The sequence below is a fragment of the Physeter macrocephalus genome, chromosome 9, assembly GCF_002837175.3.
Source record: "Physeter macrocephalus isolate SW-GA chromosome 9, ASM283717v5, whole genome shotgun sequence".
NCBI lineage: Eukaryota > Metazoa > Chordata > Mammalia > Artiodactyla > Physeteridae > Physeter > Physeter macrocephalus.
Window position 1 is genome coordinate 88,628,448 of NC_041222.1, and position 13,309 is coordinate 88,641,756.

Here is a 13,309-nt window from a genome sequence, read left to right on the forward strand (position 1 = left end):
TTACCATTTTGGCTGTTCCTGAGTTGTAGCCTTTATAATAAACCAGTAATGGTAAATAAAGCACTTCCCTGAGGTCTATGAGTCAGTCTAGCAAATCCTATTCCTGACACTAAATGTGTGTGTGTGGGGGGGTGGGTAGGAGGCCCCTACACCAATTCACCAGTTCTCTGACACCAACTGGATGTCCAACAATTCAATTCAATTCCGATGCTCACACCCTAAATTAGCATAGACCCTACAGGTTAAAGGTTCAGTCCCATGAGACTTCTTTCACTTTAGATGCCAGTTATAAGTCCCAGAGATCACCCATACTTCTGACCAACCAGCTATAAATTCAAGAGTTCCCCACAAACCCCTCATCAGATTCAATAATTCATTAGAATAACTCACAAAACTTAAGAAATCACTTTACTTACATTCACCAGTTTATTATTAAAATACAACTCAGGAACAGCCAAATGGAAGAGATACATGGCGCAAGGTACGGGGGAGGAGGGACACAAAGGTTTCACCCTCCCAACACTTCCATGCATTCACCAACTTGGTAATTCCCCCACACCTCATTGTTTATAGGTTTCTATGGAGTTCTCACTCTATAGGCACAATTGATTAAATCATTGGACAGTGGTGACTGAACTCAATCTTTGGCCCCTCTACTTTCTCAAAGTTGGAGGACTGGGGCTAAAAGTTCTAACCCTCTAATCCCACGACTGATTTTTCTGTCAACCAGCCCCATCTTAAAGTTATCTAAGGCTCCTGCTTTGAACCGTCTCATTCACTTGCAAAAGATACTCCTATTACGCCAGAAAAATTCCCAGGATTTTAGGAGCTCTGTGCCAGACACCCAAGGCAAAAATCAAATACATATTTTATTATACCACATTACCTAAATCCACATCTTGCAACAAAAATTAACTAAGAATGCATCATAGATTTAAATATAAAACGTAAAAACTAAAAACATTCTGAAAGAAAACGTAGTGTGAGAAAGGCTTTGTGACTTTGGAGTAGGACAAGATTTCTTAGGTCACAAAAGAGAAACAAACCATAAAAGAAAACAAATTGAGTAAACTGGACTTCAACTGAAAAACTTTTGTTCTTCAAAACAAACTGTTAAGAAAAAGACAAGCCAAAGAGTAGAAAAAAATACTTAAAAAACATGTAACAGCAAAAGGTCTTGTATTAAGAATACATTAGAAACTCTATAACCAATACAACTTTTATTTCTATTAAAACATGGGCAAAAAATCTGAATAAACACTCTCCAAAAGAGATATACAGGTGACAAAAAAGCACCAGAAAAGATGCTCAAAATCATTACTCATTAGAGAAATGATATCTAAAACCACAATTATATATTGAATATAACTACATACCCATTAGGTTGTTTAAAATTAAAAACTGACAATATCAAGTATTGACAAGGATGCGGAAGACCTGGAAGGCTCATACATTGCTGGCAGGAATGCAAAATGGCTAGAAAACAGTAGGAGTTTCTTACAAAACAAAATGTACAGTTATTATAAAACCCAATAATTCCACTCTTAAGTATTTATCCAAGAGAAATGAAAACATGTTCACAAAATGACTTATATGTGACTGTTCATGGAAGCAGTATTTATAAAAGCCAAAATATTGGAAAAACCCAGATGACCATTAACTGCTAAACAGATAAACAAATTGTGGTATATCTATGCAATGGACTACTCAGCATATAAAATGAATACTCAGCAATATAATGAAAATCATACTCAGCAATAAAGTGAAACTACTAAAACATATATCATGGGTGAATCTCAAAGCATTATGCTAAGTGAAGGAAGCCAGATACAAAAGGCCACCTATAAAATGATTCCATATGTGGGACATTCTAGAAGAGGAAAAACTATGGTAAGAGCAACGAGATAAGTGTTTTAAAGGGGTCAGAATAGGGGGAAAAACTGACTACAAATGGGCATAAGAAAGATTTTTTTACAGCACCACCTACCAGCAGGCTGGTACGAGCCCTAGGACAACCTGGCCCTGAAACCAGCTGCCCCAGAACCCAACCACACCCATGAGGCAGAGCCTGGCAGCCAACCAGGCCAGAGGCCAGCACCACCTACCAGCACAGTAGTTAGCCCTGCCACATAGGGAGCATCCCTAGAACATACAGCGCTGGTGACCAGAGTGGAGTGTGCTTCTGGACCCCATAGGACATTGCCTACATAAGGCTACTTATCCAAGATCAGGAAATGTAACCAACCTACCTAACACACAGAAATAAAAATAGAGAACTGAGAAAAATGAGGCAACAAAGGAATACGTTTCAAATAAACAAATTAAAATGCCAGAAGAATTAAGAAAAGTGGAGATAAGCAAACTATCTGATAAAGAGTTCAAGATAGATCATAAAGCTGTTCAGTGAACTGAGGAGAATAAATGTAAAGAAATTTACTGTCACTGTTTGCAGATGACATGATACTATATATAGAAAGTCCTAAAGACACCATCAAAAAACTATTAGAACTCATCATTGAATTCAATAAAGTGGCAGGGTACAAAATGAATATACTGAAATCTGTTACCTTTCTATAAACTAACAACAAACTATCAGAAAGAGAAGTTAAGAAAACAACCCCATGTACAATTGCATCAAAAATACCTAGGAATAAATCTAAACAAGGAGGTAAAAGACCTATACTCGGAAAACTGTAAGAAATTGAAGACAACACCAACAAATGGAAAGATATACTGTGCTAATGGATTTGAAGAATACTGTTAAAATGACCATACTACCGAAGGCAATCTACAGATACAGTGCAATCCCTGTCAAAATCCCCACGGCATTTGAACTAGAACAAATAATTCTAAAATTTGTATGGAAACACAAAAGACCCCAAATAGCCAAAACAACCTTGAGAAAGAAGAACAGAGCTAGAGGTATCACATGCTCTAATTTCAAACTATATTACAAAGCTACAGTAATCAAAACAATATGGTACCTGAACAAAAGCACATACACAGGTTAATGGAACAGAACAGAGAGCCCAGAAATGAACCCACACTTTTATTAGCAATTAATCTACAACAAAGGAGGAAAGAATACAAGATGTAGGAATAAATGGTGTTAGGAAAACTGGACAGCTAATGCAAAAGAATCAAACTGGACTACATTCTCACACCACATATAAAATTAAACACAAAATGAATTAAAGACTTAAATATAAGACCTGAAACCATAAAACTAGAAGAAAACACAGGTGGTATGCTCTTTGACATTGGTCTTAGCAATATTTTTTTGGATATGTCTCCTCAGGTAAAGGAAACAAAAGCAAATATAAACAAATGATACTACATCAAACTAAAAAGCTTTTGCACAGTGAAGGAAACTATCAACAAAATGAAAAGAGCACCTACTGAATGGGAAAATATATTTGCAAAGGATATATCTGATAATGGGTTAATATCCAAAATATACAAAGAACTCATACAACTCAGCATCAAAAACACAAATGCCCTGATTAAAAAATGGGCAGAGAACCTGAATAGACATTTTTCCAAAAAGATATACAGATGGCCAACAGATCCATGAAATCATTAATGATTAAGGAAACATAAATCAAAACCACAGTGAGATATTACCTCACACCTGTCAGAATGGCTATTATTTTTTAAAAAACAAGAAAACAAATAACAAGTGTTGGTGAGAATGTGGAGAAAAGGGAACCCTTGTGCACTGTTGGTGAGAATATAAATTCATGCAACCACTACGAAAAACAGTATGGACGTTCCTCAAAAAACTAAAAACAGAACTATCATACCATCCAGCAATTTCACTCCTTGGTATCCTTCCAAAGAAAACAAAAACACTAATTCAAAAAGATATATGCACCCATATGTTCATTGCAGTATTATTTACAACAGCCAAGATATGGAAGCAACCTAAGTGTCCACTGATAAATGGATGGATAAAGAAAATGTGATACATATACCTATATGTTCAGCAGAGTATTACTCAGCCATGAAAAAGAATGAAATCTTGCCATTTGCAAGAACATGGATAGACCTAGAAGGCATTATGCTAAGTGAAATAAGTTAGATAAAGAAAGATAAATAATGTATGATTTCACTTATATGTAGAATCTATAAAACAAATAAACATAACCAAACAAAAACAGGGTCATAGATAGAGAACAAACAAGTGGTTGCCAAAGGGGCCGAGGGTAGGGAGATGAACGAAATAGGTGAGGGAGATTAAGAGGTATAAACTTCCAGTTACAAAATAAATGAGTCACAGGGATGAAATGTACACCATGGAGAATAAAGTCAATAATATTTAATAACTGTATGGTGACAGATGGTAACTAGACTTATCATGGTAATCATTTTGTATATAGATAGAATGAATCACTATGTTGTGCACCTGGACCTAACATAGTATTATAGGTCAATTATACTTCAATTAAAAAAGAAAAAAGAAAGCTTTTTAAGGGATAAACATGTTCTATATCATAACTGTCATCATGGTTTAAACATGTCAAAACTAATCAATTACATACTAAAACTGGTCCATTTTACTGCAAGTAATTCATACCTCTATAACAGATTTTTTTTTATTTCCAAGAAAACAACCCTATGCTAAACTAATACAAATTTGTGGATTATCTATCCTTTCAGTTTACTTATCAAACTCTCTGAGGGACTAACATTCAAATACACAAATGTAACTTAACCTAAGATTCTGAAACAATACTGACTAGATAACTTTGTTAGTCAGAGGCCTCCATATATCTAACCATGTCATGACATCTACATTCATTTGAATAATACAACATTCAATAAAACACACTGACAATTTTAGTGAGAAGTTTTTAGTCAGAACATAATTTACTAGAACTCAAAAGCAGAAGCAAAAGTACCTTTACTTTTTAAAAAAACCTACACTTGTATAATTCAGTGAAACACTCAATTTAGAGTTCTACACACAGGAATCAATTACCAAGAATTGTTTATACTCTATTTCAGGAATTTCAAGAGAAAAAATCCTCTGTCTCAGAAATTTCTCATAAAATTTTCATGATAAAAACAATACATATCTACTTTGCTACTTAGTGTTAGAACACTGAAAGAACAAAAATAAACAGATGACTAGGATTAAATGTTTACTTACAATGCAACAGCCTAGTGAAAAGGTCTTTTTCATAATTTCATTATAGGTAATATATTAAAATTTTGACTCCAAAATATTTTGAAATAGCAAAATTATTTCAGTTTTTCTTTGTGTGTGCATGTGTTTGTGTGTATGTAAAAAACAAGATAAAATTTTTAAATGAATAAAAAAATAATTTCTAGAGTATGCAGGGGAGACAGCACACATTCAGGCCAATCTCTAATATAATCTATGTAGCCAGTGCTTCACAATGAGCTTTGCCTATCAAAATGATATTTCTCAGCATTCTAAGAGAAGTATAGGTAAGCCATAAACCCAGAAGCAATGTTCAAACCCACAAGAAAGAAAACGTAACATCGATTCCCAACCTGGAGTCATGCCTAGGGTATGGCATGGTATCTGAAAGCATATATGTATAGAAAACTTCGTCTACAGCCATGATAACTATGATACAAATTTTTTTGTATCTAGATTATCATTGTGGTTAGTAAAAGAAAATTCATTTAAATACATTACTGTAACCAGAGTGGCATTTTGACATTACACATCTTCTCAATCAACATAGGACCACTACAATGTTTAAGTGCATGAAATTTTAAGAACTTAAAAAGGAGACCTCATACCCCAAAAGATTAAAAATCACTGGTATTCATGACCCAGCAATCCCACTATTGGGCATATACCCAGAGAACACCACAATTCAAAAAGATACATGCACCCCAATGTTCACTGCAGCACTATTTACAATAGCCAGGTCATGGAAGCAACCTAAATGCCCATCGACAGATGAATGGATAAAGAAGATGTGGTACATATATACAATGGAATATTGAAGTAAGTCAGAAAGAGAGAAACAAATATCGTATATTAACGCATATATGTGGAACCTAGAAAAATGGTACAGATGAACCAGTTTGCAGGGCAGAAATTGAGACACAGATGTAGAAAACAAACATATGGACACCAAGGGGGGGAAGCGGTGGGGGCGGCGGGGGGAGGTGATGAATTGGGTGATTGGGATTGACATGTACACTGATGTGTATAAAATTGATGACTAATAAGAACCTGCTGTATAAAAAAAAAGAAACTGGCAACTATGTTGATAAAAGAAAACAAATGTCAAAAGAAAAAAAAAAATTGGAATTTTTTTTTTTTTTTTTTTTTTTTTTTTGCGGTACGCGGGCCTCTCACTGCTGTGGCCTCTCCCGTTGCGGAGCACAGGCTCCAGACGCGCAGGCTCAGCGGCCATGGCTGACGGGCCCAGCCGCTCTGTGGCATGTGGGATCTTCCCAGACTGGGGCACAAACCCGTGTCCCCCGCATCGGCAGGCAGACTCTCAACCACTGCGCCACCAGGGAAGCCCAAAAAATTAGAATTTTTATACTACTATTTTTATAGGCTATAAGTTTAAATATTCGTTTTTAGTATGTAAAGAGATTCTGTGTATCTAAACATACAATATGTGTACATATTAATAAAAACAGAGATACTAAACTGCCTGTTTCAAATGTACGTAAGAAAACCTTTCAGAGAAATTTGAAAGAATGGTTTTATTTATATACTCTAAGTTACTAAAATGATTTGCCCCAATTTTTCTACAATTCAAACTTTTTTTTTGGACAAAATATCGTAAAAAATCTTATGTTAAAACATAGGAAAAAATTATCCTGATCATGCAAAAGCACACAGAACAAAGAAAATAGATTTGATAATCCCTTGGAAAAAAGTATTCAAGGCTAACTTGTTAATCTGGTAAAGCATTTGGTATATTACCTAGTATGTCCCCAAAAGGGCAACCTATAAAAGATAGCTGTAAACTGTGCTAAAGCATTAAAGCCTTTTCCAAAGAACATCAGTAATGTGGAGACACAAAACCAATGGGCAGCAAAGGAATAGGTAAAACAAAAAGAATTCTACCAGTCATTACAGTGTTATAATTACAAAACCCATTACCAACAGAAAGACAGTAATGCTAGTTATAATCAACACTTCTTTCTGAAGCCTCATTCTGCCACTATCACTATCACTCCTCAAACATTCACATAATTGGGCCTTCCTTAAAAGCCCCCAAACTGCTGAACGTCTTCCCAATAAGCCCCTCACCAGCCCTCAGAGGACCTGAGTGCAGTGACCTCAGAGCCATCGGTCACGAAGTTAGATTCAGTCACCCAGTCACCTGACCCTAAGGTCACAGATACAAGAATTCTAGTTCTCTCAGTGCAAGTTTTTCATACTGTTTAAGAAAAAATGTTTAAATATATGTAAAGCCCTTATAAAAACTATTAACAGCTATAATTTATTGACTACTGCACTGTGCTTTATGTACATTGTCACATCAAGCCTCCAACAATCCTACCAGGAGGATAGTGTTACTCGAGTTGGACAGATGTAAAAGCAGAAGACTGTACTGCAAATTGTCATCACCCAGGCAGTTGAGCATAATAATCCTACTCTCTTTGACTGCCAAACAAGTTAAAACTAATCCTTTTATGTATGGTACATTATATCAAAAGCTAAAATATAACTCATTTACACTGAATGTTCCTAAATACCATAAAATTTTGCAATATTTTAAGGTGGAAGCTATGGAGTTGGAACCTTGGAAAATCTGAGGACCTTTAACAATGAAACTGAAGAACATCAGCCTCAACTGAGATACCTCTAAAAACATTCTGTCTAGAAATACTCCTCCAAGTCCCAGCATTGCTCTGGGTATACTCTAAATGCTCAAAAAAATACTTGTTGAATGAATAAAATACTGTATGTTGTTCCCTCAAATGTCTGATTATCTCAAATGGATTATCCCATTTATATTTTTACTGAAAAAAAATTCTTTTACACCTCAGTCAACGTCTGCCTTCATTTACTTATTAGTAAATTATAATGATCTGGTATATTGTCAGCATTTTTTATCTTTTATCATTTAATCACCTACATTTTTGACTAACTGAAACAGATTCATTCAATCTCATGACTTAGAAATATTTACAAATATGGAAAATGCAAGACAACTTAATCTTTGGCTTTTGGCAACACAGTACAAGCAGAATAAACATTTCGCTGCTGTAGATACCAATTTAAAAGTACAATTCGTGGACACATACTTGAGTGGGCACGACTACGAACACGAAAGCATATGTCTATATTTAACATTCCATACTGGAGTAGCTACTGCTAGTCAATTAAAGCATTTTTTAATACAGAGCACACTTGTGAGTAGGAGATGTGATTTTTCCTGAACAGCTCATCTTTCATAAATATTATTCATGTACTACAAACATATATTTTAACGGCTCAAATTATTTTTCAACTTCCAAAACAACTTTTCCACACGCAGCAAAGGTTTCTTTCTAATACTGACAAAGCATTTTTTTTTCTTGTAAAACAGTAAAAAAACAAAAAGGAATTGTTGGTAACAGAATTCAAACCACGAACACTTTATAATGGAAAATAGGCTACTACTAAGGAAAAATTAGACTCGTTTTAAAATTTTAATCTACTTACATACCAGCACAGAATATCCCTGGGACTTCACTTCTGACTATTATGGTCCGTACTTTCTTATCAGATTTTAAGGCATCCACAGCTTTTGAAAGCTAAACAGAAACAGGGAGGGTAAGAAGGAAAAGGGGGAAAAATCATTTTCAGATTGATATCAACACTGTATCTTAATATTAGAAGCAAATCGTTTAATCTTTACACTCACCATTTTTATAAGATTTGTACTCAATGAATTTTTGGCATAAGCTCTGTTTATTCCAAGCACCACAATTCCTAGTTAAGGGGAAAAAAAAAAAAGTCATTTGAGTTAGTGACGTATTCAGGGTACAGACTCCTGTATACACAGCTAGTTGACTTGGGACTCAGGAATCTACCACCACCTTGAGGTTCACTTCAAGAGCTTTATCCTAATTTTCATGTTTACCTTCTTTTTCAAGCATAATTTTGAAGAAGTGGTATATATATATTTATAAAATCAATCTGATGCCTAATATTCACCACTTTTCTACAGCCTTTTAGAGAAGAACTTTATAACAGCATGTTCCCTTCAACTCCTCTCTCCTTAAACACCACCAAGGTAATCTGCCACATTTTACTAAATTTTACATCATTAAATCAGACTAACTAGTTGAAGGCCACGCTTACTGGTGAAAATTCTAAATTACAGAATACTATTTAAAATATAGTTTTTCATCTTCAATATATACAGAAGTACACAATAGCTAACAATTCCTTCTCACAGGCAAGCATTGTGGGATCAGCTTTTTTGCTAGTACACTAGGTGTTAATACTCTTTTTGTCATACTACATAGCTTTCAGTATTTTCATCCTAGGTTTCTCTTCTGGCTCTGTCCCATATACTTAACCTAAAGCCACCTCCACTTAGAACTCCAACAAGCAATTCAACCTGAATCTACAGAAGTTCATTCTTTCTCCTACAAAGCCCAGCTCTCCCTCCTAACTTCCCTAATCTTATCAGAGAGCATCATCTAAATCCAGCCTCCCATTCCAATTGCTGTAGTCGGATCAATTTTCTAAAACCAATTCCATGCATAGAATTCACCCCCTGTTTAAAATCCTTTAATTATTTCTTATTTCCAAAATACCCTAGTTCAAAGACCTTAATTTGATATTCCTCTAAAACCTGTACCCGACCTTCTTGTTCCCCAAGGAAACTCAAATTTCCTTGTATAACAAAAATGCCTTCCACCAGGTGGGGCGAGGTTGGGCGGGGAGGGGGAGCGGGGGGTTGAGGTGGGGAGGGAGGGGGGTTGAGGGGGAGAGGGAAAGGGGTAATCCTATTTGTAATTGGGTTAAACCAAAGACAACAAAATGTGTGCATGCCTTCTCTATGCAAGAAACTGCGCAAACCCATTTTTCAACGAATTTAGGCTCACAGCAGAATAAATTTACAAGAATTCCCAATGATCTCAGTAAGGAGAAAATCATGAAGGAGAACTGGTTTCTAGGGCAGGCTCTGCATTAAACAGCTGAATGACCTTGGGTAGGTCCCAATACTAATGACAACAGCTACCACTAATTGAGTCCTTTATTATGTGCTGAACACTGTTCCCAGCACTTTACATTTATTGACTTACGTAATCCCCAAAGCAACCTAAGAGGTAGGTAAGGTTTTTATCCTTGTGGAACAGATAAAATAACTGGGACTTGAGGAGGTTAAATAACTACCTTCAGCTAGTAAATAGCAATCTAACTCCACACTTGAAGGAAAAATGAGACTGTGCTACACTGTTCATGCTTTAGTTTCCTCAGAAGAAAACCAAGTGGTTAAGACTATATATTAATTCATTCAAATGTACTGAGTACACATTATGGCGCTCAGCCGTCAAGGAACTATAGTCTAAAAAGGAAAGACAAACATCAATTTAAAAAAAAATCATAGAAATATACAATTCAAAATGCTTTACATGCTCTGAACGGTGCTACAGTAATTTGTAACCAGAACTGATATGGTCTGGGGGCAAACAGGGATAGTCAGGGAAAGCTTATCCAAGACAGTGCTGAGTTGAGATTGGAAAGATGAGTATTAGGGGAGAGGGGGGTGCTGGATTACAGGCAGGAACAACATAGGAGAAATCATAAAATAGTCATGCCAGAAGAAGGAGAAGAGTACCCAATGAGAGGAGAGGTCAGCACCAGCCAGATACTGTCATTACAGGCCCTGTTAAGAAATAAGGAGTAACCATTGAGAGAGTTTTAAGTATTGTATAAACACACATATATAACCAGTGGGGAGGATTCGTTTCTATATTTGGAGACCATGCCAAAGTGTACAGGGCTAGACACTTCCCGGCACAAGCTGCAGTCCAGTCAACAGATAATAGGTTTGGCTGAGGTTGGTTGAGTTAGAAGTAGAAGGAAGTGAAAGGACTCAAGAGCTTTTCAAGAGGTAAATGTAAAATGAGTTAATGATTGACTGGATTGAGGACTGAATGCATTGCAAGGAGGTATTAGGAGTGTCTAATAAAGTTTTGGCTTCAGCAATTGGATGAAAAGAAGATGACATTCAATGAGACAGAGAACCATAAAAAACACCAAGGTGACGGTGCCGGGGGATAAGGTTCATGAGTTCAGTTTTGAATTAAAGTGAATCTGAAGTGCCTTTGAGACACCCAAGCTGGTTATCAACTCTAAGGGTACAGGCTAAGAATGCAGGCTCTGAGGTCGGACTGCTGGGACTGAAATCCCAGTCTGCCACTAGCTATGTGACACTGGACAGTTACTTAACCTCTCTGACCCTCAGTTTCTTACCCTGTCAAGTGAAGATACTAATAGTTCCAAACTCCATGGGATGGTTGTGAGGATCATATGGTAAGAAATATGTAAAGCTTTCAACATAAGCACTTAATTATTATTGTCCCTTCTGCAAACACTTTGATGAAATAATTAAAGTGTTACCATAATGAATAGATGCTAAATAGGATACTGTTGACATTATTACTAAATTGTAAAGTGCCATCAAAATGCTTCTACCATAGTTAATTCCAGTGGTTTGGATCCTATGTTTGAGGCCTGATGTTTTGAGCACTTCTACCTCAAACAGTTGGAAATCAGCTCTGTAATTTAAAACGAATCATCCTGTGCCTAACAACTGTCCCACCAAATGTATGAGTAAGCTACTGATACCCCAAAATGGAATAAAACCTTACTGTATTCTGCAGGGCCTACTGTTTTCGTTTTGTAACTGCCCCACTTTATTTCACAATTAATAGCTTCTCAATAACTCAATTATCATGCATCCTCATCACATAACCTAGCCAAAACAAGTTTGCTAGGTTATTAAGGTTATTAAATTCCTGTTTCAGACTTTTCCTGTCTTTTGACAAAATATCATAAAATTCTTGGTGAATCTTCAACAAGTTCATATTACAGCATCAACCCTGCTATACAGAGCTCACAAAACTGAAAGATGAACAAAGTGACTCAGCTGGGGCTTAAAAAAAAAAAAAAAATATATATATATATATATATATGAATACATTTTGCTCATACAAAATTGAAGTGATACACCCCAAGTGAATGTCCTCCTTCCCTGGACCCATTCCATTCCTCTCCCCAGAGGTAGCCATAGTTATCTGTTGATATGTAACCTTCCACAAAATATATTTACATACAGAAATAGAGTTGTGACTATAGTTTTGCTTATTGTTGCTATTTTACATAAATGGGACCACAGAGTATTTTCTGTTGGCACTGTTCTATGTAAATAGGTTCATACATATTTCCTTTACTTACTTAATTTGGCCTTAAAGATCTTTCTACATCAAGACATTCCTTTTAATTCATAATATTCTGTGAAATGAATTTCCATTATTTAGTTTCCTTTTCATGAGCATTTTCCTAAAATACTGCAATGCTGCAATCAACATTCTTGAAGATTTCTTCTCTGTGCAATAAATATCTCTCTGACAGGTATCAAGAAGTAGAATTTCTAGGTCCAACAGAATGTGTATTCTTAAATTTTAACAGATAACTCTCAAAAATACAGATACTGTCCAGCCAAATCACCAGTACCTATTTATTCACAGCAGCACATCTTAATAGAGCTCCAATTATGTGTATTACCTGCACAAGGACACTTCCTTACCCACATATTTTAATATTTATATTATCACTAATTCTCAAAAAATATACAAAATCAATCTGAAACTAAGATCTCTTCTAATATATTTTTAAACTACCTCTACATTGTACTAAGACACAACTGTACCAACAAATTAGTCTTACATTACACACATTAACTTATTTATAAAGAAATACAGAAGTTAGGACACTGGAACTCAGCTCCTTCAAGCCATTTAGAACTTTCTGTGGCAATTCTGTGTACCACTTTGTATGGAACCACCAGACTTTATTAGACAAGGTGCATGAGATACACTGGCATAGGATCTATTACACTGGAATACACAAAGCTCATAACTTTACACACAGATATATACACTCTTTTCGAGTACAAGGTTTTTTGACCTAAAATTAGAGGAATTCTAATAAATTCTGTTTTACATGGTACCCATCAAACAAAGAAAAAAAAAGTTATGTTAAGTCTAATTACATTCACTGCATTTTCAAGTATATTACTGGTAAGAGAGAACTTCCGTTTGACTTGGTGTCAATGAGAACTGAATCTTACAATTT

At 35.6% G+C, this 13,309-nt stretch overlaps 1 protein-coding gene across 7 annotated transcripts in view; it reads right to left on the bottom strand.

The window, feature by feature from the left end:
* The window catches only part of AUH (AU RNA binding methylglutaconyl-CoA hydratase), a 174,802-nt gene that overhangs the window by 145,741 nt on the left and 15,752 nt on the right, over positions 1-13,309 (bottom strand). For 5 of the 7 annotated variants that reach the window (XR_003681316.2, XM_007109401.2, XM_028494169.2 and 2 more), the window contains 2 exons: positions 8,859-8,926; positions 8,661-8,748 (listed from right to left, as the gene is read on the bottom strand). The exons of 1 other annotated variant lie outside the window; for it this stretch is intronic. Coding sequence is in view for 5 of the 6 variants with exons in the window: in XM_007109401.2 (XP_007109463.2) it covers positions 8,661-8,748; positions 8,859-8,926 (156 nt within the window). In the remaining variant the exon portion in view is untranslated. Of the gene's footprint in view, positions 1-8,660; positions 8,749-8,858; positions 8,927-10,787; positions 10,826-13,309 lie in introns of those variants that run through there. One more of the 7 variants, XM_028494173.2, reaches the window with a different exon arrangement.